Genomic DNA, 25,489 nt, shown 5'->3' with positions numbered 1-25,489 from the left:
TCAGTGATGGATGTTTGGGTCTTTATGGGTTAAATGAAGTTCATCTTGCAGTCTGTGTTGAACTGTGAGCATGCTATTTTTTGTCATTTCCTGGTTGAATTTCTACATAAAAGCAGCAGGAATTGCAGCTCTAGAGGAGGCACTGAAGACCTCAAGAGTGAGAGTTATATTCATTGTGGCTGCTGTCTTGCTTGTACGTGTCATCGGTAGTAAATGAGTTAGTAACAGCTGACCACCTCCAGGCCCAATCCTGACTCCAACACAAACATCACACAAGAACTGACATTCAAGGAGGCTCTGGGATTCCAAGAGGAGTTTTTATATCTACATTATGGGGTTCACGGTGTTCGTGAAGATGCTGTGGATGTTCTCATGGAGGTTCCTGAGGTTCTTTTATAGATTAGTCATCTGTGGTGAAGAGTCTTGTACAGAAATTCAGACTTACCTGTTTTTCTTCCATTTGGTTTAAAAACCTCTGTGTGTGTTTAGGAGCGAACCCGGGCTGCTCTGTTGGACACCCTCCATGACGAGCTGCAGAGACGCTCCCACACCATGCTGGGATTAACATATGGTTTGGATGAGGAGGGGCGGGGTGAGAACGGACACGCCCATGGAGGACTGCTGGAGTCCATCAAGGTGAGGGAGAGTGGACTGTGTTTTTGTGCCAAGTAACAAAATGTATGTTGTAATAATGTTTTAATTCTGCAATTTCCTATCTATCTATCTATCTATCGAGAAAGTTGAAAATGGTAACAAATGTCGAAATACTTCTTGAAGGCAACTGAACTGGACAGTTGATAGAGTCTTTGTCCGACTTTGTTTTCTACATCACTTAGACACAATACTGTGCAAAAGTCTTTGGCCACCTTTAGAGATGTCGCTTTAGCAAAGTTATAATAACACACATGCATTTCTCAGCCTCTCTCTCTCTCTCTCTCTCTCTCTCTCTCTCTCTCTCTCTCTCTCTCTCTCTCTCTCTCTCTCTCTCTCTCTCTCATGAAATATGTAAACAATGTTAACAAAAAAAAAGAAAGTTCACCCAAAAAGCTCATTCTGAAGGCAAAACTGGCAAGTATGTACTTTGTACTTAACATATCTTCAATTCTTTTATTTAGACTATATAAGATTTATTGCTCTAGTCCTCGAGTATTTCATTTTACACATGTTAAATGTTTCATATTCTTTCAGCTGCTTTTTGTCAAAGGAACAGAGGTCACACTAACTACTGATGGTTGACTATAGAAGGGATTTATCATGTGTTTTAATACTACACACAAATTTCCTGCATCTTATTATTGTAGTAAAGAAACTGAGAAATAGATGTGAATGCTCCTGTTATTCCTGCAAAGACAACACAATTAAAGTGGATGATTTTGTTAAGGAGAGTTTAGCACAGTGTCACATACAAATGTTTGTGTTGTAATGATTGCCTGACGTGATGTGTGTGTTGTGTTTCAAGTACAATCTGCTGCTGGAAATGAAATATTATTACTTAAATAAAGGTGTTTCTGTTGTAGAGGGCAATGCGGGGGCGGAGCGTCTCCATGGAGACCATGTCAAGGGGAGGGGCAGGTCTACCCACCAGTCTGAGTGGAGGTGGACTGGCACACATCAGCGCTGAGGTGGGCAGAGGTCAAAGGTCAATGACCATAGGCCATAGATCTTCATGTTTGATCAGAGACTGATCCTTCTTTCCCTCTTTCTCGCCTTATTTCTTTCCCTCCTTCCTTCCTTCCTTCCTTCCTTCCTTCCTTCCTTTCCTTTCCCCTCAGTATAATGTTAAATCTCCAGTGAAGAGGCGTTCAGGAATTTTTCCTCGTTTACTGAGCGTTGACAGTCAAACAGAGAAACACAATCACAGAAGGTAAAAATTACTGTACATTTACTCTCCAAACACAACACAACATTAAAAATAGCAAAGAAAATTGTAAAACATTAAAATGGAAACGAAGAAGTAACTGCAGCTGATTTATTTCTCCTCTGATGTTGATTTATATGAATAGGTGCTCTGTGTTACTTACTTGTGTGATTCTTTTTGTACAATCAGCCTCCTCAGTGAGCAGAGGAGCTTCGACGGCTGCCATCCAACACTGGAGGTGAGGCCAGAGGAGCCGTCCAATCCCAGCTCACCAGAGGCGGGACAAAGGAACAGGTGTGTGGGTGTCTCTAAGCAGGTGTGGTTTTCTCTCTGAGCTCAAACTCGACTCACAGATGTCTTTGATGCTTTGTTGATCTGCAGGATCCTCATGAAGAAGGAGAGCAGTAAGATTTCCAGGTCGACGTCGAGCACCTGCAGCTTTGGCGTCTCCGCAGACGACTCACACCTGGTGAGAACAAACGCCTGATGAATGTTAAACAGCTCTGAAGCCACATTCAGTCAGAATAAGAAAATACAGCCTACCCTTTGACAGCTCTCCTCTCCCGGTCCAAATCAAAGGTTTAAATATAAATATAGATTTGACACTTATTCATGCTCTTATAGAAGAGTAAACTTTTCCAAGTTTCCATGCAACGACATGAAGTCGAGCGCAGTAGAATTCCAGGTCACTTCTGATCAGTGATGTGTAATTACAGCTGTCAGTCACATATTTAACCCAGTGTCAGTTTTCAAACACCTGTGATATGACAAAACCTTTTCAAGACCTCCTGTTATTGAACACATTTTGTACAGTTTTAAACAGAGCAGGGGTAGAATTCTTGTTTCCTTTCAAACCAAATAAGCTAAAATTGTTGAAATGTGCAGAGCATGTTGTTGTTATCATTATTAGATCAGGGCATGTATTTTATTTTTTCATTTATTTTATTTTTTTATTTAACATCAAAGGAGTCAACATTTAAAACTGTTCTCTTCCTCTGTCTTTAGCTCGCCCAGACTGTGACTGTGGAAAGTCAAAGTTCAAGTCCGCTCATCGTCTGTCGCAGTCCCACAGGTTCAGTCCAACATTTATCACAAATAACAACAGTCAAACGTCAGTAGTAATTAAATTATACATATATATATCTATATATATATATATATAGATATATATATAGATATATAGATATATAGATAGATAGAGAGAGAGAGAGAGAGAGAGAGAGAGAGAGAGAGAGAGAGAGAGAGAGACTATGTTCTGCACCTTTAATCTATTTCAGGACATTCTTTGTGTTGATGTTGTTATTAACATTTTTTATCTTCATTTCAGAGTTGAAAAAATAAAAACTCTCCCAGAACCAACCTCAAGTTTCGTTTCGATAAACTGAGCCACTCGGCTGCAGTGAGTCTTTTTAATATTTTTGAACATAGGCTGAAATGTGATTTATTGTTGAGAATATTTGAAAAGATTCTGGAGATCAGAAGCAGAAAACTGGTAATTACAAAGGTGACCTGAATGCAACATGAATGTCCACTCTCTCCAGACAGTAAAATAAATGTTTATGTTCAATTATGTTTCAAAATGTAGTGCATTCAGTTTAACAGTGTATAGTACTGTGCAAATGTCCCGGTTTAGTGAAGTTCTAATGACCAGACATATGCATTTCTCAGTCTGTATTAAGATCCAATCTGCATATATGTGAAGTACGTACAGGAGGAAAAACTAACGTTTCAGGGGAAAAAATAAATTCTATAAACCCAAAATGATAGTATTTAGTGTGAACTCCCATCACATAACATATGTATTTAAGTCTTTTTGTCAGATAATAAAAAGACCCAAACATCCACCGGTGACCAAAACCATCTACTGATCTAAACTGTTTAATACCTGTTGATCCACTAATTCTATCAAAACATGTAAATAATTGGTGTAAAATGCAGTTTGTCATCTTTTCATGGTCATCAGATATGACCCATTTGGACGTTCAGAGGCTCCGTAGTGAACGTGGACACACTGTCCTCTTCTACGACATTGATTCACCAGTAAAACCCATGGAGTTTGATCAATGACAGTGAATGAAGACACTTGTTTTTACATCCAGTTAATGATAGATTTTGTTGAAAAGGTCACTTTTTCTTCAGTTTTCTCTGTTTCTGATTTAATAATCTTCAACTTTAATCTGAGCTTTTATGAACATCTACATGATCAGTAAATTAAATGGAGGAAAATGCCTGATTTTCTTAGAAAAAGCAACAAAATAATAAATGGTGAGTAATCACTTAAGAAAGGTTAAATAGAGAGAAAAATTGATTTGGGAAGTGCAACAAAAGTAACACTGGGTCTTTATGAGTTAATGCATTTATTGTATTACTTTTCTGATGTTTTATACCAGATTTCATTCAACACATGTCAGATGTTTCTACTGTTTGTGCTGCTTCTTGTCATGGGGTCAGGGATTACACTGTAATAGTGACTTTAACCTTTACAACCCATTTAGTTCAGTTTTTATGTGTCTTTTAAGGCTGTGCACATTTTTTCGTGTAGATTCCTACTGTACGTGAAGAAAATGAGAAATAAATATGTAAACTTAATTCAGCCCTGCAAAAAAGCAAAACAAAGCCTGACCTTTGCAAGTACACTCGTAATAATAATTTATAGATGTGTTATTTATAAAGTATTAAGCTGTGTCTGTATTTATTGGAGTATGAACACAGATGAGCTGTGATGTTTTCTGACGTTTCATCCTTTGTCCTCAGCAGGGACACTGAAGTCCATCCACACAGGTTGGTGTTTTCTGCTCTTTCACAATAAAACCATTAAACATAAATATTCAGTTCATTATTTTATGTTTTCTGCTCCTCAGAAAACCCATGACAAACACGTCAAACTGGAGACACTGATGGACACTGAGGACCCTCGTGGATGTCTTACGTTAAAGGATCAGTCCATTGATTTTCTGTTCTTTAGTGACGTGTACAGTCAAACAGCTGCAGTCAGTTCATCCTATGCAGAGCTCTAGGTTCATCTAAACCCTGATTTATCTCCTTAATCTGTGCTGTAGAGACAGTGTTGACTGAAATACATTAAAAACACATTCACTGAGCCTTGTTGTTGCAGCAGGTGACAAGTTTGTTCTTCATGAAACAGAAGGAAACGCTAGTTATTTAACTAAGCAGCTCCGAGGGCTGATCAAGACCATCACTTTTTCTAGTGGAGATGAGTTCCTCTGCAGACTGCACAGATGGTGCCAAGTGATGTTCATTATCAGACTCCTCTGAGTTTTAATCTCCACATGACTCCACAGTGGAAGAGATTAAACCTCAGCAAAGTGACTTAGACAGAAATGTAATTTGGTTCATCCTGAGATACTCAGAGAAGTAGTTCATACTCTTAATGTATGTGGTATTAAAACTAGTGCTGTCAAACGATTTAAATTTTTAATCAGATTAATCACAGGGTCACTGTGGATTAATTTCGATTAATCAGTATTAAATATTCATTTTTTTTAATCTACATTAATAGTGTTTCATTTTGTATGAGCAAACAGACTCAAGAAAGAAGGGAATATATATGCACTTAACATGTTTATTAAACACCTTCAACAGTTTCAACAAAACAACTTCAAACAACTGTTCTGTCTTGGTTTTTTTTTTGGTTTTTTTGTCCTCCTATTTCCATCCAGAGGGCCAGTGTGCTGTTTAGTGTCTTCCATCTTTATGGGTTGGTTCTGCTGCCTGTCACTACCAGGTCAACTGCCCATTTGCAGATGCATGATGCTAACTCTGCTTTGGACAAACTGCCCCAAACGTGTTGGCAGAGACATTCAGAGTCATTCTGCGCTGCAGATAAATTGTGTTAAAATTTTAATCAGATTAATCATGATGATGGATGAATCCACATTAATGCATTAATTTTGACAGCCCTAATTAAAACAAACCATTCTTCAAAAAATGCACATTGACACAAAAAAGTACAGCTTATTGTGAGTATTTTAGTGTGATTCCTCCTCAGGTTTCATCACTGTTTTGATTCTAGTCTGATCTGAGTGACACAGGCCATCAGGAATTGTTTTCAGTTTTATCTGGTTTACTGTGACATAGTACACAACAGCAGATGTCTGAGACTGTTCATGATATCCTGATAGAAAGTCTAACACGTCTGAATTCATCATGATTCACACACTAAACTAAAATGGAATGAAACTACATGGAGTTCATCGCTCCACAAAACTAGAGCTCCCTTCTGTTTCCAAAAGAAGAAACATGTGACCCAGTTTGACGATGAGGCTCAGTGATGTTTTTCCAGACTCTGGAGCTCCACACCACAGACCAGTATTAGTAGACCAGGACTGGACTGGTTTTTTAGCCAGTTTGATGTGAATCTCTCACTCTTCATTCATTGGACTCCAATTATTGTTCCATTCTCCCAACCCACATGCTCCTTCTGCACATGCTCTGTTCAGTCAAGGTCAGAACTGAATGTTTCAACAAGATAATGAAACACACCTAAGGCATGACATGTTGAAACTGTTAAGAATTTAGTTTTGGTTTTTTTTGTTTTTCTTGTTAACAAAAAACAAAAAACAAAAAATGTGTAAAATCATTTGTCTAATGCAGCCACAGCTTTTGAAACAAACAAAAAGAAAATGAGTTTTCTGCAAGTTTTTCATGATAATATTTGGGACTGTGTAAAATTTTAAGGGTGTCCAAAAACTTTTGCAGTCAGTCTGAACACATGAATGACTATGTACTGACTCTAGCCCACTTGGTGGTGCTGATGCAGCTGATTTCACAAACATCATTAAACACAAAATAATGAAAAAAAAAAAAAAAAAAATAGAATAGAATAGAATAGAATAGAATGTGGAAATGGGTCTGACTATGCAAGATTAAAGCAGCGCTGTAATCGGTTTTGCCAAGATCATTTTCCTGCAGTGTTTACATGCTAGCTGTATTTTTCATCAACTCATGTCAGCTTTTGTCTCCACTTGTGGTGACCACAAAAAATACCTGAACTTTCTAGTAAACAGACTCAAAGTGCACACTCATTTTCAAGCTGATGTCCTTCATATTGTAGGTTTCAATTTCACGGCTCGTAAAACACAATCGGCTCTGTTAGTTTGTTCATAAACATAATGTTCTTTCACATTTCCTTGTTTCTACTGTAAAACAAATTGGATTCAGTGCTTTATTTGACACAATCTGAATAATGACTAACGTGAATTCAGCTGGTTTAAATAAATTGACAGTGCAAAACAAAAACTAGATCCAACTGTGTTCAATAGGATAAATCAGGTAACAGATGTAGGTTGAATTCACTGCTGCTGTTTGTCTGTACAGAGAATGTCATGAGTATAACTCATTCAGAAAATGACCGGACTGATCCTTTAACCTTCTACAACTGTTTGAGGATCAGAGGGGAGAAACCCTCCAGCAAACCTCTGTCAGACCTGCAGGACTGTGCACTGAAACACAGCAAATACGGCTTAACTAACAGTTTATCTAAAGGGTTTAGAAGTTTAACACACACGTTTACATGGATGTTGTTTCTATTGGCTGTGTCTCGTCTCTGAAGGCCTTTTATGCTGCTTTTATTTGATTTGTTCGGTTTTTAAAGGAGCGCTTCATCCGTTAAAATGTTGAATTCTTGTTCATGAGTACGGCTGGACGATGTGGTCGCAAATATGATAAATATATAAGTTAAAAGACTTATGTTTGGTCCCGAGTAAAGGTTGAGAAGATCAGAGAGTTATATCAGATTTTAATGACAAAACCAGACAAACCACAGCTTTGTCTGGTTTTGTGATTTTGTGCTTATTATCTTAATTTATTTAAATGAGTGCAATCTGAATTCTTAACAAAAAGGATCAACACATTGAAACAAAATGTCAGGTAAATGTAGAATATATACTGTATATGATACTGTGATACAATATAAAATTACAGCCTGATAATAATCGTGAGGTAATCATAATGTTTTATTGTCCAGCTCTACCCATGAGCCTCAGCTGCTGTTGCCAAGGAGAAAAGTTTTCTCTCTTGTTCTACAAAGTGGACTTTGTAGAACCAGGAGAGCTCTGTAAATGGGTGTTTCCTGAAATGCACATTGGGAGTTGTAGTAGTTGTAGGCATTTTGCTTATATGTGGTTTTTCTGTGTTGAATTAACTTCAGATGTCTACTCTTTGGAGTTCTCTGGCTGCTGGAACACTGTATGATGTCGTCATGTTGACATTTAATGCATATATTGAAAGGCAATATGGGAAATGTAGGATTCTGTGTTTTGTGGAGATATCTAAATCTCTGCTTGTCCTTTTTCTTCAGTAATTTCACCGATGCTTGAAAACCAAACTCCTGAATCAGACCTGACTGATTAAATCAATCAGTCAATCGACTGATCAGATGCTGAGCAGATCTTAAGGCCAATATTGTCTGAAAAGTGACTGGTTGTCTCCTGGAATTAATTTTTAATTCACATTCCTGAATGAAATACAGAAATATAATTATAATAATCCCTGGGGTGGGTAATGATATGATATGATATGATATGATATGATATGATATGATATGATATGATATGATATGATATGATGAATGCATTTTGAGTTCTTCTATAATATGAAAGCACTGAAACATTTTTAAGTGTTTTGTTTGACACTGTGAACAAAATAAATCCCAACTCAAAGAAATGTATGTAATATACACATTTCTTTGTCTACATAATTATATTTTGTGAATAATTATAGCCACTGATCTCCAAGGAAAATTATTATAATATATAATTATATCATTAAATTATGTCATTTCATATCATCATTTTGTCACCCCCCTCTTGTAATTAAACATAAACCATCAGTTTGCTTTTTTGTTTTTTTGTTTTTTTCTTCAAGAAAATCCAAAAAGTGAACTGGGAGAAGTTGTGAATCCTGAGTGACGTGTTAACGTTTGCCTTAAAGCTGCTTTGAGTCTGAACAGGTGACTTTTGGACAGATTTAAATGATGTCTCTGTGTTGAAACACATCAGTATCTTATTTAAATATCACTGGCAACAAACTGTTGTTTTTATTATTACAAGAGATTCTGATTATTATCCACAGAACTCAGAGTTCTGTTAAAAATGACTAACTGTGTTTTAAACTGTGTATATGATGAAACTGAACTGCCGTCTGATGCAAAAACTGACATTTATTTTGCACTAAAATAACTAAAATCTCTGTGGATGTTAAATATTAAATATGTACAGGGCACTAACTGAATACTAATTGTCTTGATTGCACTGAAAGCACAAAGTCTTTTCTTATCTTATCTCCCGTCTCACTCGGATTTCAGGTGTAAAGCCTTTCTCTGTCTTAACTTTTCTGAAAAATAAAGAGTAATAAGAATAAAAATATTCATCTGAGAAGCTATGTAGGCTTTTGTTTAGAAGGGGAGAGATATGTAGCATAAATAACACTAATATGTGTTTATTTTTTATTTTTCCTGCATCCTGATGGACATTTCTGTGATTCTGACATAAAATATGATGTTATAAAATTTCTGCAGACTTTGATTTGTGTGTGTTGGGCTGTGTGTTGCAAATTTTTATTCCAGGTTCAGTGTGTGGTATTTAGTAACATCTAGATGATGTTACAGATTGTACCCCTTCCTATGGGTGTGGATGGTGACAAAGCCCCTCTTATGTTTTTTTTTTTTTTTTTTTTTTTTTTTTTTTGTGATGAATCTCTTACATTACAGGGATAAGTGCAAATTCTATATTTTATTTTCTTTTATTTACACCTGCTTGATTTGACTTTTCATTATTTATACAATAAACTTATGCATGATTTATTTATTCAATATACATTTTTTTAAATTTTACTTTTTTTGTTTAAACGGCCTTGATTTTACGTTACATTACTTTTAGTAACATTCTATCCCACAGGTGTCAAACATGCGGCCCGGGGGCCAAAACTGGACCACCAAAGGTTCCAATCTGGCCTGCGGGATGAACTTGCAAAGGGCAAGTTAGGACATCAAACTCAAATATAATATTATAATAACCTATAAATAATGACAACACCATTTTTTCTCTTTGATTTAGTGCAAAAAAACATTAAATTATGAAAATGTTTACATTAACAAACTATCCTTTAACAATTGCTGTGAATAATTTGAACAAATATGAACAACCTGAAATGTCCAGAGAAAATTAACCCTTTCATGCATAGTGGTCACTACAGTGGACAGCTGTTCAAAGGTGTTCTCTTGTACACAGGAAAAATTGCTGAGTATTTTCTCCTAAGTCAAAAGAATTTTCCTCAAAAAGAGTAACTTTGGCTCAATATTGATTTTGGAGCGCCCCACCCAAATAGTAACTTTTACTCTTTTTAAAGAGGGACCAAATGCTATCTGAGTACAGTAAAATTTTCTTCAATTTGGGTGAATTTTACTCTGGCAAATTACCTGTGTATATTCATGGATTTTGTTGTTTTAGTTCCATATACACTGCAATTCATACCATTACTGTAACTTTGCTGTTCTAAATAAACCTAATCTGCAGTAACATGTTTGAGTGTAAAAAAAATGCTAATTGTTATCAGACTGTAATTAACAGGATTTTTTTTTTTTTTTAAACAAAAAGTTTGTGGGGTTTTTTTTTTGCATATTATCTCCATGAAGTGAGTAATAACTAGTATTAGAGTGTGATAAAATGTGTGAAAACATCAGATTAGCTGCATTAAACATGTTTTTATTTCATAGTTTTCACACAGTATATCAGTAAATACATGTAGTAAATACACATTTCTTTGCTTCTAAAATTAAACACATGGTGTCCAGCTGAGTGGACATTTTTGTAACTCCATGAAAAATTAGGTTCATAAAAAAAATTCAATCGCATTGTTTTTTTTGTTTTGTTTTTTTTCACGCCCAAAGAGGGGAAAAACATCTTGATTAAGGTTCTCCTAATTCATACATGAAAGGGTTAATTGCAATTTTAACAATATTCTGCCTGTTACTAAATGTTTGGTGCTTTTGTAGATCTGATCTGTAATGCATATGTATGAATGAAAAGTCAAGGCAAAAATATTAATAAGATTGTTCTAATATTTCTTAACAAATTTCATTTTTCTCAGGTTATTCACATCCTTTTTGTTTGGATAGTTTGTAAACATCAATAGTGGCATAATTGAATATCATTTTTTTTGTGCTAAAACAATTTGGAGTTGTGATGATTTATAGGTTATTATGCTCTTATTTTACTGGTGTGGCCCACTTCAGATTAAATTGGGCTGAATGAAGAAAATGAGTTTGACACCCCTGCTCTGTCCTTTGCCATTCATTCACTTCATGTATTCAAATAATTATAATGGTTTAATAGGGAGTGTCCAGCAGGAGGCGCTAATGCTTCGTTGAGACTCCGCTGTGACTGTGGACGAAGAAGACGCTGGAGGACCCAGAATATTGCCGGGTGACAAAAACAACCGCAGCCGTTGTTTCGCGGAGCTATGGCGGCCGTGCGAAGCCTGCGGGTGTCGGTGAAATCAGACAGCGGCTCCGACCGCTCGGAATCAGACTCAGACTCCGAGTCGGACCGTGATGCCCGCGAAGCCGAGCCGATGGAGGTGGAGGAGGGAGAGCTGGAGCCGGAGGACATCTCCGTGAACCGCTCCCTGAAGGAGCTGCTGCCGGTGGGTATCCGGACTAGGCCCTGTCAGACCGGGGACTCGCGTCTTCTGCGGCCGCCGGGGCTGCGGGGACGGTCGGCTACATGTAACGTCGACTCCCGGTTCGCTGTGGACGTGATGTTAGCTCCTTACCTGTGGTTGGAGGACTGTTAGGCTGAGCTGGTGAACGGCTGTTTACTGTGTTTATTGGGTGGATAGTCGGTCAGTTTAACAGCTGTTTGACGGTTCTCAGCTGTTATTTCCGTCACTTGTTGCTGCTAGTCTCCTCACGTGCGGTGTGTATGTGGAGGTTGACCCACGAAACTCCACTCTTTACACCGCCAATTTATCATAAACATCGACCAAATTACACACCTGGATAGAAGTAACTGTAATATTATTGTGTATTACGGTACATGTACCATCCTCGGTGAGATCGGTGCATTTTTTTTTTAGAGCTAGCTTTATTTTTAGCATATGTTTCTGTCTTATGTGTGCACCCCTAATGGCGCTTTACTGGGCCCATAAACATACAATAAGAGACTACAACTTTAAGATCAGGTTTTAGTTCCTTGGAGGTTATGTTGCTGTTTTAGGAGGTGAATTAAACAAAACCAGCGTGGCGTTAATCCTACTCGGAATGGAAAATTCTTACTCAATAGCTAATAACATGCCAATACAGACCAGATCCAGTGTAGAAATAAACACCTGAACCTCTTCAGAGCACGTTCAGTAAAGTGGTTCTTCCTCTTAATATACCTGTTAAAGGTGTTTCCAGTGACACATCTGCTCTCTCAACCACATCCGCACAAACTGGCAGAGCTGTTAGTGCACTGACCTGTTACTGTGGGTGTTTGTAGTGATGAGAGTTCAGAGTTACTGAAGCCCGTGTTTTCTCAATCAATAGAAAATCCTTGTTTTTTTAATGTATAGGCTGATTGCTGTGACAGAAAGTTGAAGAGACTAGACAGTTATTCGTGGTTTAGATTATTTGTAAAAGATGACTATATAAAAAAATGTCATGAGAAAACACACAGGGCTTTTTTTGCTTCATTTTACATCAAAATAAATAAACTGAGTGGTGTTTGAGGTCTTATTCAGCAAGATGAAAATATTGAAGCGTTATGTACAATCCAAAGAAATGGGTGGATTTTTCAGTAAATAAATGACATTGCAATAATTGTTGCAGCTGATCGCCAATGATAATGATTACAATGTTATGTATAGTTCATGTTATCTTGTTATACAGGGTGAGGAAGCAAAATTTACAATGAACATTTAGTTGTTTTTTCTCAGCAGGCACTACATCAGTTGTTTTGAAACCAAACATATATTGATGTCATAATCATACCTAACACTATTATCCATACCTTTTCAGAAACTTTTGCCCATATGAGTAATCAGGAAAGCAAACGTCAAAGAGTGTGTGATTTGCTGAATGCACTTGTCACACCAAAGGAGATTTCAAAAATAGTTGGAGTGTCCATAAAGACTGTTTATAATGTAAAGAAGAGAATGACTATGAGCAGAACTATTACGAGAAAGTCTGGAAGGTATTATTAAAGAAGAATGGGAGAAGTTGTCACCCGAATATTTGAGGAACACTTGCGCAAGTTTCAGGAAGCGTGTGAAGGCAGTTATTGAGAAAGAAGGAGGACACATAGAATAAAAACATTTTCTATTATGTCAATTTTCTTGTGGCAAATAAATTCTCATGACTTTCAATAAACTAATTGGTCATACACTGTCTTTCAATCCCTGCCTCAAAATATTGTAAATTTTGCTTCCCCACCCTGTATGAACAGTTACATCACAGAGATTATCATTATTCATTATATTGTTGTGTTTATTTCATTTTGTAGGACACAAGTAGACGTTATGAGAACAAAGCTGGGGCATTCATCACTGGGATCGATGTCACGTCAAAGGTGAGACTAACATCCACATGTGCAGATAGGCGTCTCCAGCTCCAGCTGGCACGACAAATAGAATGCATCAGAGTAACATCAGGCAACAGGCAGAAGATTGAAAACCTTGACGAAAAACTACTGTGTTTAACTATTCTTTCATTATAGCCACAACAGAACCTCTTCCCATGAATTCTGACATGTACAAACTGACACGCTAACATGTTGTTATCATCAGGAGGCTATCGAGAGGAAAGAGAAACGAGCGAGGCGTTTTCATTTCCACGGTGAGGTCAGCATTGGCCAGAGGAACGTTTTTCTCGATAGAGACATCATGAAGAAAGGTGAGAGAAGGTCAAAGGTCAGCAGCAGCCCTTTATCTCTTCTCCTCATCTGTTACTGACTTCGTTTTTCTTCTGTTGTGGCAGTGATTCCCAAATTGCGTCTGGAGGCTATCTACGTAACTGGAGTGGACGACATGAGCACACAGGATGTGTTTGGATATTTTAAAGAATATCCACCAGCTCACATCGAGTGGATCGACGATACATCCTGTGAGCACAGCCTGTTTTGATTTGTCAATCAGTCTAACCAAAGTTTGCCAGATCCTTTGAAATACTTCCTTATCATTTTTTTTTTCTAGAAAATATCACCTGAAGCTACATGTCAAATGTTGGGGCTTTGTCAGTTTGCAAGCCTTGTAATCTCAGTTTCCTGGCCAATAGTGTGAGATCGTTGAGATGATCTGCCTTCGTACTTTTCATTCACTTTCTTTTACTCGACCACAGTGACACACAGGGACAGGATATGGGGGCCGAAAAAAGCCTTTAAAGGATAACTGGGTCATGTTTCCAATGTTCAGACTCTAACCTGATAGAAATAGAAATTGGTGTGTTTGATTCTGTAGAAATGGTTCAGTCTGTGAACGGATCAGACTCTGCTGTTCAACACTGTTACACTTCTGCTCTGTCTAAATGTCTACCTGATGGTTTCCTAGGTAACGTGGTCTGGCTTGATGATGACACCTGTGTCCGAGCGCTCATCAACACCAGCCGGATGCCTGACCCTGAGGCTGTCACCACGGAGACAGAAAGCAGCAGCCAGCCGGGGGAACAGAGTAAAGGTCAGAGGTCACATACACACTGTGTTTAGTTCAAACTGTCAATCAGCGAGGTTGACCTTCAGTGTGTACGTGACAGGTCGACTGAGTCAAAGGTCAGATGACGAGGATGATGATGAAGAGGAGGAGGGAGAGGTGGATGAGGAGGAAACGGAGAAGAAGAGCGATGAGGAGGCTAAAGATGGAAGCGCAGAGACGAAGACAAAGACGGAGCACGGACAGGTCAGAGGTCATTGCAGAAATAAACACATCTGACCAGTTATTGATCAGAGTAAAAACCACAGCTGCTGGGGTTCACATTTGTCCTGAGTATCTGCTTTAATGGTCCAGGGCAGGGGTGTCCAATCCTGGTCCTCGAGAGCTACTATCCTGCATGTTTTAGACAATTCCCTCTTCCAGCACACTTGACAGTCATTATCAGGCTTCTGCAGAGCATGATGATACACTTATCATTTGGATCAGGTGTGTTGGAAGAGGGATACATTTAAAACATGCAGGATTGTAGCTCTTGAGGACCAGGATTGAACACCCCTGGTCCAGGGTGTTAGATTTAGGAGGATCTAATCACAAACCTTTAATGTGATAGTTTCTCATTATGTTTTCGTTAGTGTTTAACCACTTGAAATTATGAAGAGTAGTGTGTTATCAATAATATCAATCTACAGTAAACTAACATGAAGCAGGATGAAAGGGTTACTTAAGGTCCAATTCAGTTTTGGGTTTTCAGTTCCATGATGTTGTTTTTGTTCTTACTGAGGTCAGTGTCTTTGGTACCCTACCCAGATATTGGATCAATATACATAATGGTACTGACTGAAGAATTTTCATCAAAGGTCCTTGTTGGGACCCGATGGGCAGAAAGTTAGTAGGTCTGTGAGGAAGATGAATTACCCAGACTGAGGGTCAAAACCGGCTTGTGGACTCTCTTCTTCTGGTCCATCATAAATCAATACAAAGCTGAACTTTTTTGTCAGAGGCTTTTCAAAGACAGTGTAATGTTATGCCAACCTCGTGTCACTGTGATGAAAGAATACAACATTAACAGACATTTTCTTCACTGAGCATGCCACAGACTTTTCATCAGAAAAGAGAAGAAAGACTCTTAAAATTGTCTGCCCGCAAATGTAGGTCATACGGAGTTGGAATAAACAGTAGAGCAAGATAAAACATTATATACCTGAGAAAATCAGAAATTTTACCACCAACTCCTCCACATACTGTTATTCACTATATTGGTGTTTTCACTTGTTCGCTCAGATGCAACAGCAACAAACATACTTATTGAACCGGCAGAAAACCTGTTGGAGTTGACTTGACTGAAAAATATTGCAACAATAGACACAGAGTGGTGTTAAAGAACATTTGGTGGTCTGTTGTTGTTAGCAGAATTTTACATTGATCCTCTAACTCTGGAAAGATTGGACTCCTGTCACGGCTCGTGACTGTCTTTGGATTCTAGCGTTTTTATTCAAGTCACTCATTGAATCCATCCTCATCTATAACATTTCAAACTGGTTCAACTTCCTCACCACCAAACGCAAAACAAAGCTATCCCAAATAATAAACCAGGCCAGTAAAATGTCTCAAACAGCCCAACCCCCTCTGTGTGAACTATATAGATGCTCAGTGATGAGGAGAGCTACGCTCATCACTGAGGACCCCTCCCATCCACTCCACCACTCCTTCATGCTGCTGCTGTAAGACAGATGCTGCAGAACCCACTGGCAAGAAAAACAAAAAATCTTTCATCCCCTCTGCAATAGCTGTTCTTAATGATACGAAATAGGCTGCACTGCGTTTTTAGTTATTTTATCTGTGTTACTTGTTTTTAACTGTTACAGTGTGTTTTTGAATGTTGGGGTGTGTTTTTAATACCTGGGTGTGTGTTTTTGAATTCTGTCTGACAAAAAATAAATTTCTGTTTGTACTTGGAACAGTGTGTCTATCTGTTGATCTATCTGTCTTTGACTGTAGAAAGTTGGAAATGGTAACAGACGTCTAAATACTTCATGAAGGCAATTGAACTTCACAGAGTCTTTGTCCTAGTTTTCTTTCTCCATCATTTAGGCACAATACTGTGCAAAAGTCTTTGGCCACCTTTAGATGCGTCACTTTAGCAAAGTTATAATAACACACACATGTGATTCTCAGCCTCTCTCCTGATTTAGGAGTCCTGAGTCCTGATTCAGTAACTGATCATGTGTTTGTGTGTCAGGTGGACGATCTGTCAGGAGCCGAGAGAGAATCTCTGTTCAGAAACGACCTGCGACCTGCCATCAAACCATTCAAAGGAAACAAACTGTTCCTACGTTTCGCAACACAAGGTGAAAAACACATAAACACACACTCACACAGTGAGCTGCACAATGACCCATTCTGCTCCGTCATTGACTATTTACAACACAGTGTTTTTGGCCTGAACTCATCTGTAAATGTCTGTTTATGATTTCACCATTCAGATGATAAGAAGGAGCCGGGCGCTGCTCGTCGCAGCAGATACTACATGAAGTACGGAAACCCCAACTACGGAGGCATGAAGGGAATCCTCAGTAACTCCTGGTGAGTCACAGACGCCTTGGAAATCCTCTTTAAGTTTAATGTGTTGAGTTTGTTGAGTGTGTTGGTGTCTGTGTGTGTTCAGGAAGAGGAGGTATCACAACCGCAGGATCCAGAGAGATGTCATCAAGAGTAAGAAGCCTCTGATTGGAGACAGCATGGGACACACTCCACCCTACACACACCGACACTCCGGTAATACCACACACACGTGAAGTTTCATCTCATCTTATGTCCTGTCCACACAACACAGATATTTTCTTGTGCCATCAGAAAAAAACAAAAAAAACAAAGAACCATCCATGTGACCTTAGTTTTACACAATGTCTCTGTTCACATGAAAACGAAAAGACAAGTACAAACTGGTACAAACACTAGACAAACCATGTCTGAAGGTGAAGCAGCAACATCAAGTTCACTTATGAACTTAATTTACTTTCAGTGTTGGTTCAGGTTGTTGAAGTTTATGCTTTACATGATGTGGATTTGTCCACATCCATGCTGACCTTGGTCTACTACAGGTCATACACTGATTTATACACCTGGGTTTGATGTTTCAGGTGCAGCTTCATTATACAAAGACATAACAGATATGAGCAAAATGGGCTGTGATACCATTGTTTTCCCAGTTCCCACAGATACATACAAACTGGAGTTTTAAATGTCACATTTTTTGGACTCAAAATCCAATTTATATGTGGATAAGAGGAGAAATGTAGAGGAAAACTATCAGCTGTATGAAATCTGTGCATGAGTGAGGACATCAGTCTGTAGAGAATTTTAATGGTGTCTGGGTTCATGGGGGTAGTTTGGGTCTAAAATATACACATTACGCTTGTTTTTATCCTCATCGTATTTGTTAAAGGAAGCTGGAAACAATGTACTCACAATGACCCCTTTTGATTTAATAGTCATTAGCAAATAACATGCTTGAGGTTTATGCATTAAGCAAATGAAAAACATTTTTTTATACCCCTGCCCACCACAGAGGGCGTATACATACCGGGGGGGGGGGCTGAAAAGTTCATAGCCTGACTAAGAAGGAGTTATTCCACAGCAATGAAACTTGGCATACATTAAATTCAACCTTTCTTGATACTAACTGCATGGTTTCCTTCCAGATAAACCCACACTGGATAAATAATTTAGGACTTTGAAAAGTAGTGCTACAGACATTTCATGAAAATGCTTGCTTTTCACCCCTCCCTTGTTCTCCCTACCCCTCTTGAATTCAGCTTCCAGTTTTGCACAGTTGATAAAGCTGGAGCATCATCCCCTGTAGACACCATATCAGCATGAATGTCCTTGGGGGCTAAGCCCTTTTTCTGCAGATATTTGATAACACCACGGTGCCACGGATGGTTCACGAAATGTCTCTGGTAGTACTTTTCAAAGTCCTAAATTATTTATCCAATGTGGGTTTATCTGGAAGGAAACCATGCAGTTAGTATCAGGAGAGGCTGAATTTAATGTATGCCAAGTTTCATTGCTGTGGATTAACTCTTTCTTAGTCAGGCTATGAACTTTTCAGCCCCCCCCCTCGTATACCAGGAATTCAGTCTCTCTGAGACATTTGTCCAACCCATTTCTCAAACACTGTTCACCTGCTGCTTTTCAAATTCAACACACATGTTCTTTACATGTGCCTTTCTCTTAATTTTTGCTTTTTTTTTTTTCCTTATACATTTTTGAAAAGATTGAAAGGTACAACTCAAAATTAATCTCTGGGTAGGCATGACATTAGTGTTTTTTCACTTGTTTTTGTTTTATTTCCATTAATATTTTCATACACATTCAACAAGTTTATGGAAACACACCAGAAAAATAAATAGCCATGTGATGCCAGGATCAGTTTCCCCTGAAGTCCTAACCCGTCATTATTTTGACAGACAGTTGATGTGCGTTGTTCCAAAAGTTGAACTATTTTCACTGGGTTCAACAGGAAAATTTATGCTGAGGGCATTTTTGAGCTGAGGACATTTAGAGCTGTCATCGCTGAAACCTCAGCTGCTGCTTTGGGACACAGATCTTAAAAGATAAATAAAAATATTCATATCAGATGTGATAAAAAATACTCTCACCTGAAATATGATGTCAGTAGATTTGGTTTTTTTTACTGATTCAGGACTGTAATGATTTACTGATTATTAAAATAGCTGAAGGTTAATTACTTTGTTTGACTAGTAGTTAATTAACTAGCTGCTGTAGCTCTGGTCTTATTATCAGTCACATATGGAGTAAAAAGTTGATATTCATGGTAACATTGGATTTATTTGGACAGACTCTAACATTTACATTTCATATTTAGCTCCATGTCGTCGTCCATTGCTTTGAGTCTTTTCTTCCTCTGTGCCTCAGCTGACCTGGTCAACCTGCCCGAGGAGCCCATCAAAGAGGAAGAGGAGGAGGAGGAAGAGGACGGAGACGAGGACATGGACTCAGACGACCGGGTGGTGGAGTACAGGGAGCGAGGGGACAGGGGCGGCAGCTCGCGGTCGCTGGGGGCGGGGCTTCAGAGCCGGGTCGAGCGTTCCCCGTCTCCGTGGTCGGAGTCGGACGAGATGGACTACGACCTGGAGCTGAAGATGATCTCCACCCCGTCACCGAAGAAGAGCAAGAAGATGACGATGTACGCTGACGAGCTGGAGGGTCACCTCAAGAGCATCCGGTCAGTTGAAAATAATCTATTCAGTTAACCCTTTAACCCCTGAGGCATTACTTCAATGACACAGGGGTCTGTTTCAGTGTCATAAAAGCTGCTGCGAGTGTGTGTTTGTGTTCCTTTTCTTCAGTGGTTTTGCTTTACTGTGTGTTTTAGGGTCTAAACAGGGTGGAATAACAGAAAAAAACAAGAGGAATTGAAGTTTGACAGATTTTTACTAAATAAGGCACTCAGAATGGACATCAGTAAGAGATTTAGGATGTTGAACATGAACTGTGAACTGGAACACACTGAACAACAAGTATTTGAGTTTTGGCCCAGTAGTTTTTGTTTTGGGGCTCTTTTTTTCTAAAACAGTCCAGCTGCTTTTTGGCACCTGGTTGAACTTCAGAAAGCAGTTACACAGTCAAAACTTGATAAAGACACAGTAAAAAAAAAAGGAAAATCATGCCAACACTGCAAAAACAGTAAAAACAAAAAACGACAAGAAAACGGTGTTAAAAAAAAAAAAGCCCAAACGTCTATTTTTATAGCGAGTCAGTCTCACTCACTGCTCTGTGTTTTGCTCCCAATTACACAGGTGGCAGGGGGTGCACTGAGCATGCTCAGATGTCTAGAATGAACAAAGTCTATTCTATTCCATTGAAATTTTTCTTATTGAGCAAACGGTTGAATTTTAATGAATATTTAAAATAAATCATACATTCAGAACGATCACCACAGGCATGTCAGGGAATAAAGGGTGAACTATTGTATGTTAGAAATGGACACTTTTAATTTTGGTTCTTTATGTCGCATCACATCTAGGGTTTTTTTCAACACTTTGAAGTATTTTATTTGGCAAAATGATCATTGCTCCTGAAATAAACTTGTATTATGTATTATTTCTGTAATGACTTATGATTTAACTTTGTCTCAGGATCTAGTCTTGACAATGCTAGAAAAAAATCATTGTGTTATTAAATCCCTTTTGATCCATAGTCTGTTTGTCACACGTGTTTATCAGCCGTTTCTTGCTTGTATTTACTTTTTGTTTGGATGCTTCTCGGAGCAGGAACCGCATCGGAGGTTCAGGGTCTCAGAGCAGGAAGTCTACGTCTCCTAGTAAAGTGACCGACGTGCGGCAGCTGCTGGAGGAGAAAAGACAAGGCCTGAACCAGCACAGACAGCCCCCCCCAGTCGCGTCAGGCGGGAAGACAGGTCAGTACGCCACTAATAAAAACAGAACAGACAGGTCATTAAAAACCAGAAAGAAGCTTTAAACTAATCGTATGTTTTCAGACGTACGGCAGCGTCTTGGGAAGAGGCGTTATTCCCCCGACAGACGACGCTCCCCCTCCCCCGTCTCTCATAGAGACACGCCCCCAGTCAGAGAGCCAATCAGAGACGTGCACCGCAGACTGGGTGTGGTCAGCCAAAACAGCAGAAGCCTCTACTCGAACTCATCCAAAGACAGAAAGACAGGTACGAGTCCTGATCTGTGGGGTCACCGAAACTGATTTATGCTTGTACAAGCCAATGTGGACTTTATTCAGCTGGAAACACAGAAAAATTGTCATCAATGAACTATTAGAGACTACTATTTACACCAAAATGAAACCTGATCAACCCTAGAATCCTGCCTAAATTTGAATCAAAAGTACATTCCTCTGGGAGTTCATCTCTATTCTAAACTAAATAAGGACATTGGAGTATTTGGTATTAATTAACCCCTTTAAGACTGCCATTACAGGCCACTGAGGTGCCTTCATGTTTTCTTTGCAATAAAAGTGTTAGAAAATGTCTTCTTGGCCAATTCTTTTGCAGCTTTGTTTTCACGAAGAACTTAACTTTCAATATCTGGCCATTAATTATTAATATCCTACTATAATGGACGTTCTGTGTCTGGCGCGTCTATGTCCAACGCGTGTCCGACTCGTGTCCCGATGTTGGAGCACAGGAGGGCGTATAGGTGCAGCGCCGCTGTTGCACCACAGGAGGGCGCTATCATACAATGGCACCATGGGTACAATGCCGCTAGTTATAAATAATAAATGCTTAAAACAGTGTGTTTTAGTAAAAAAGAAAAAAGCGGACTTGAAGTATTTTGCATATTTATTATTAGAAACAGCTGTAAATGTCCATAATGAAATGTTTTGAGATTGCAAAAATAAACTTTCAACTATTTTATATCTGCTTTTACATGCTTTTTGGTCTTGAACATTCAGTGTCCATATTATGGCTTCATATTTTTAGAAGCCTGGCCAGTCATCCGTCTTTCTCAATGAGAAATTCGTCTGTAATCACAGGCCTTGAATCCAAATATGAAGGCGGGACTGACAGGTGCTGAGTAAACCAATCACAGATAAGATGCTTTTGTCAGATTAATTCAATTCTGTAATTCAATCTTTATTTTTGAATCAAACAACCGACAACAGTTGTAAAGAGATTTGCAGACTTGGAACTGACTTTGACTCGCGACAAAAAGAAGTCAGTGCATATAATGCATTGCAAAACACCCGCCCCCCCAGACTTGTGATTGGTCGGTATAGAATAAATCGTGCAACTATTAACGCAACCATTATGCATCAGACTGTTATTTTATTTTTCATGATAAAAGGCAGTCTAACTTCTCCTTTTTTTTTTTTTTTCCTTCTCTCTGTGCCTTTTGGGGGGTGGGTGAGGTTTGATGTTTATATGTTGTTTTGCCTTGGACTAGTTCATATGTCCTGTGCTGATGTAGATGCTTATTTGAACATTGAAAAATAAAGTAGATAGCAAACTAGAAGGAAAACTCCAAGGCACTCTCTTTAAACATTAAAATGCCTTTATTACCATGGAATGGTCATATCTAGACCTATATATTGACTTTATGAATCCCTTTTTCCAAAGAGCACCTCGAACAAACTCTATTTTGGTTCTAGAAGTATTCCTTCCTTCCCATGAATTTTTGAAAAATTAAGTCTTTAAAAAAAAAAGAATAGTTCTTGGATATTTCACAGCGATTGGCCCAATTCCAGACTGTTTTCTGAGTATTGAAGACAACCGGATGGCTGGCCAGGCTAATATTTTGTTATTTCCAGGTGTTTTTTAGCCTGTGTTGAAGTCTGTGAAACAGTTCCTCTCTACTTGTTTTGGAGTCCCACATCGCTGCCCTAAAGTGTTAGTGTCGGAAAGGTCAGGATCTCTCAGCTCAAGATTTTGTGGATAATGTAAACGGTTCAGGAGTTACAGTCATTTGAATGCTGTGAAGTGCAAAATGCAGCGCTGGAGAGACTGCCATTGTTAAAGGGTTTAACGCAGGGGTCTCAAACATGCGGCCCGCCAAAGGTTCCAATCTAGCCCCTGGGAGGTTTTTGCAAAGTGCAAAAATTCCACAGTCTTGAATTGAATAAAAAAAAAAAAAGCTTGAATTAAGGAAAAAATGTTGAATTAACAACTTCAAAATTTTTTTTTTTAGTTTTAGTGCAAACATTAAATTAAGAATATATTAACATTTACAAACTATCCTGTAACAATAAAATGTGAATAACCTGAATATGAACAACCTGAAATGTCTAAAGAAAATTACTAAGTGTTTATTGTCTTTGTAGAACCGATCCATAATGCACATGTAGAAATGATAAGTTGAGGCAGAATATTGTTAAAATTGTACTTTTTCTTAAGAAATTTCAGTTTTTTTCAGGTTATTCACATCTGTTTTGTTTGGATAGTTTATAAAAAGTAAGTGTTTTCATAATTTAATATTTGTTTTTTTTTACACTAAAACAAAGACAAAAAATTTGAGTTGTCATCATTTATAGGTTTTTATGTTTTAGGTTATTATATTTTACTGGTCCGACCCACTGGAGATCAAATCGGGCTGAATGTGGCCCCTGAAAGAACATGAGTTTGAGACCCCTGGTTTAACTGAAGTTTTTATGTTTATACAGGTTATTTTTGAGGTTCTCCTTGATGTTAATGCTGTAATTAGAGGAGTTGACTTTTTTTTTTTGTACCTCTAGGTCTGTGGAGCCGACTGGGATCCACAGACGACGACAGCAGCAGCTCCGGACACCACGACCGACAGCCCTCTGGCCTTTTCTCCTCTGGGAGAAGCAGCAGCAGCGGCGGTGGTGGTGGTGGCGGTGGTGGCGGCGGCAGCAGCAGCAGCAGGACCACCAGCAGGAAACGAGGCGAGGGACATGCGGAAAAGGAGGAGGAAGAAGAGGAGGAAGAGGAAGACGACTCGACGCTGCAGAGGATGTGGGGCGCCATGATCAAACAGAAACAGGAGCGACTGTCGCACAAGATGAAGAAGAGCCGCCTGGACAACCTGCCGAGTCTGCAGATCGAGATCAGCCGCGACAGCAGCGATGACTCCGACGCCTGAACGCAAACTCACAAAGCATCATGGGAAAGAAACACCCACAGTCAATCATTCCTTTTGTTACCGTGGAGACGTCGAACACTGTCAGCCATCGTTACGATTTTTTTTTTTTTTTTTTTTGAAGTCATGACGATGCTTCGGTGTCGTCTTGTTCGTCCACACAGTGACCAACCCTCTGTCCGCTTCTTGTCGTATTTGTGTTGTCATGGCAACCATACACAACCCTCACTTTCTACGCAGTGTTTTTTTTTTTTTTAAGTTCCCCAGTGTTCAGCCATGATGCAGAGAGAAAAAAAAAACTGAAAGGCAACGAACTGTCAAACATTTAGTTTCCAGATGTGAGGAGATGTGCGATCGTTTTCCTTTCTGTGCGTCTGTGGACGTGGATGCTGTCTGTCTGTGTTAGATTTAGTTCTGTTGGGTTTTTTAAGACACATTCAGTGACAACATGACAGCACCTCATCAATTTATCCCAAAATGTTGTCAAAATAAAAAGTCAGAATAAAACAGATTCTACTTTACACATGATTTTGATAATCAGATCATTGTTCACAACCCGATTGCCAGAAATGTGCTACTGTTTGTTTCTGCAGACCACAGATACGTATAATACCAGTGTCATATCTGACAGAAAATACAGACTTTGACATCAGACTTCACATCCTGAGTCCTGTAAAATTTTAGGTTTAGACAATAATAAGCATTTTGGTTTGGGTTTGAAAAAGACTGTTTAGAATATTAATACACATCATCTTTTTTAAGTACTTATAATTTAAATCTATTTTCTAATTTAAACCAAACTATCTTATGTCTAAACTGAATCATGGAAATCATTTCTTACATGAAAACAGTTTTTGTTACAGACGGTTGAAAAGCGCATTTAAAACAGTATCAACAAATGATATGAAATGTATTTTTGTGACACACTGGTTTTTACCCTCAGCCCTCGCTGCAGGGTATTGTCATCAGTTTGTCGTCCGTCTGTCTGTCTGTCCGTCCGTATGTGGAAAAACTTTGCTGTGCACCGGCATTTCTCAGCTGGGGGTGGGGGGGGGGGCAGCAGATGATCAAGTCAATGCTAAGGAAACCCTGGTGTGGACTGAAGGCCAAGGGTTTTCAAGTGCGGGCTGGTTCTGTTATACGTATCCACTGATTGTAAAACAGACATAGTGGGCAACTGGGTTGTGATTCGATCAGCTTCTTCTAAACATCAGCTACTTGTCTTCATCACATGTGCTGTAAATAAAGAATATTTTCTTTTTGGATGTGTAAAGACTTTGGGCAGTCATTTTTAACCTTTTTAATTTTAGGAGATCCAAACAGTTGGATGCCCTCAACTTAAAACGTATGTGAATAGATGAAGCACTGAGCACATCTTAATTTGGTCCAACAGCAGCAG

At 38.8% G+C, this 25,489-nt stretch overlaps 2 protein-coding genes and 1 long non-coding RNA gene across 9 annotated transcripts in view; 2 read left to right on the top strand and 1 right to left on the bottom strand.

Moving 5' to 3' along the window:
* LOC115432884 (rap1 GTPase-activating protein 2-like) overlaps positions 1–5,353 on the top strand; it is a 66,634-nt gene extending 61,281 nt beyond the window's left edge. For 4 of the 5 annotated variants that reach the window (XM_030153958.1, XM_030153956.1, XM_030153960.1 and 1 more), the window contains 9 exons: positions 490–636; positions 1,518–1,622; positions 1,773–1,864; positions 2,048–2,152; positions 2,240–2,327; positions 2,864–2,930; positions 3,186–3,257; positions 4,613–4,639; positions 4,720–5,353. In XM_030153958.1, the coding sequence (XP_030009818.1) occupies positions 490–636; positions 1,518–1,622; positions 1,773–1,864; positions 2,048–2,152; positions 2,240–2,327; positions 2,864–2,930; positions 3,186–3,199 (618 nt within the window). In that variant the 3' untranslated portion in view covers positions 3,200–3,257; positions 4,613–4,639; positions 4,720–5,353. The remainder of the gene's footprint in view (positions 1–489; positions 637–1,517; positions 1,623–1,772; positions 1,865–2,047; positions 2,153–2,239; positions 2,328–2,863; positions 2,931–3,185; positions 3,258–4,612; positions 4,640–4,719) is intronic. The other variant, XM_030153957.1, reaches the window with a different exon arrangement.
* A 395-nt stretch (positions 5,354–5,748) lies between these two features.
* Positions 5,749–21,340, bottom strand: LOC115432885 (uncharacterized). Its single transcript, XR_003937266.1, has 3 exons — positions 21,330–21,340; positions 15,093–15,096; positions 5,749–6,239 (listed from the first exon to the last, which is right to left on the bottom strand). It is a non-coding gene; the product is annotated as an uncharacterized LOC115432885 (long non-coding RNA).
* ncbp3 (nuclear cap binding subunit 3) lies at positions 11,277–25,355 on the top strand. Of its 3 annotated transcripts, XM_030153955.1 has the most exons (14): positions 11,277–11,521; positions 13,360–13,425; positions 13,643–13,748; positions 13,833–13,958; positions 14,402–14,527; positions 14,604–14,746; positions 16,740–16,848; positions 16,984–17,083; positions 17,166–17,275; positions 19,439–19,748; positions 20,797–20,942; positions 21,024–21,206; positions 23,726–23,821; positions 23,858–25,355. In XM_030153955.1, the coding sequence occupies exons 1-14, from the start codon at positions 11,339–11,341 to the stop codon at positions 24,091–24,093; spliced, it is 2,040 nt and encodes a 679-aa protein (XP_030009815.1). In that variant the 5' UTR covers positions 11,277–11,338; the 3' UTR covers positions 24,094–25,355. The 3 variants fall into 3 exon arrangements, with proteins under 3 accessions (XP_030009815.1, XP_030009813.1, XP_030009814.1); XM_030153953.1 differs by having other exon boundaries at positions 23,726–25,355; XM_030153954.1 differs by having other exon boundaries at positions 14,402–14,532; positions 14,609–14,746; positions 23,726–25,355.
* The last annotated feature ends 134 nt before the right edge of the window (positions 25,356–25,489 follow it).

The sequence above is a fragment of the Sphaeramia orbicularis genome, chromosome 14 (genome assembly GCF_902148855.1).
Source record: "Sphaeramia orbicularis chromosome 14, fSphaOr1.1, whole genome shotgun sequence".
Lineage (NCBI taxonomy): Eukaryota > Metazoa > Chordata > Actinopteri > Kurtiformes > Apogonidae > Sphaeramia > Sphaeramia orbicularis.
Note: the sequence above shows the minus strand (reverse complement) of the source record. Positions and strands in the feature narration are given on the sequence as shown.

Bases quoted from the DNA above. Each gene is read 5' to 3' on its own strand.
- ncbp3 (XM_030153953.1), top strand. From the start codon at position 11,339: ATGGCGGCCGTGCGAAGCCTGCGGGTGTCGGTGAAATCAGACAGCGGC. The intron at 20,943-21,023 runs GTCAGTACGCCA...GTATGTTTTCAG, and splicing joins CGCGTCAGGCGGGAAGACAG to ACGTACGGCAGCGTCTTGGG. The intron at 21,207-23,725 runs GTACGAGTCCTG...TTGTACCTCTAG, and splicing joins ATCCAAAGACAGAAAGACAG to GTCTGTGGAGCCGACTGGGA.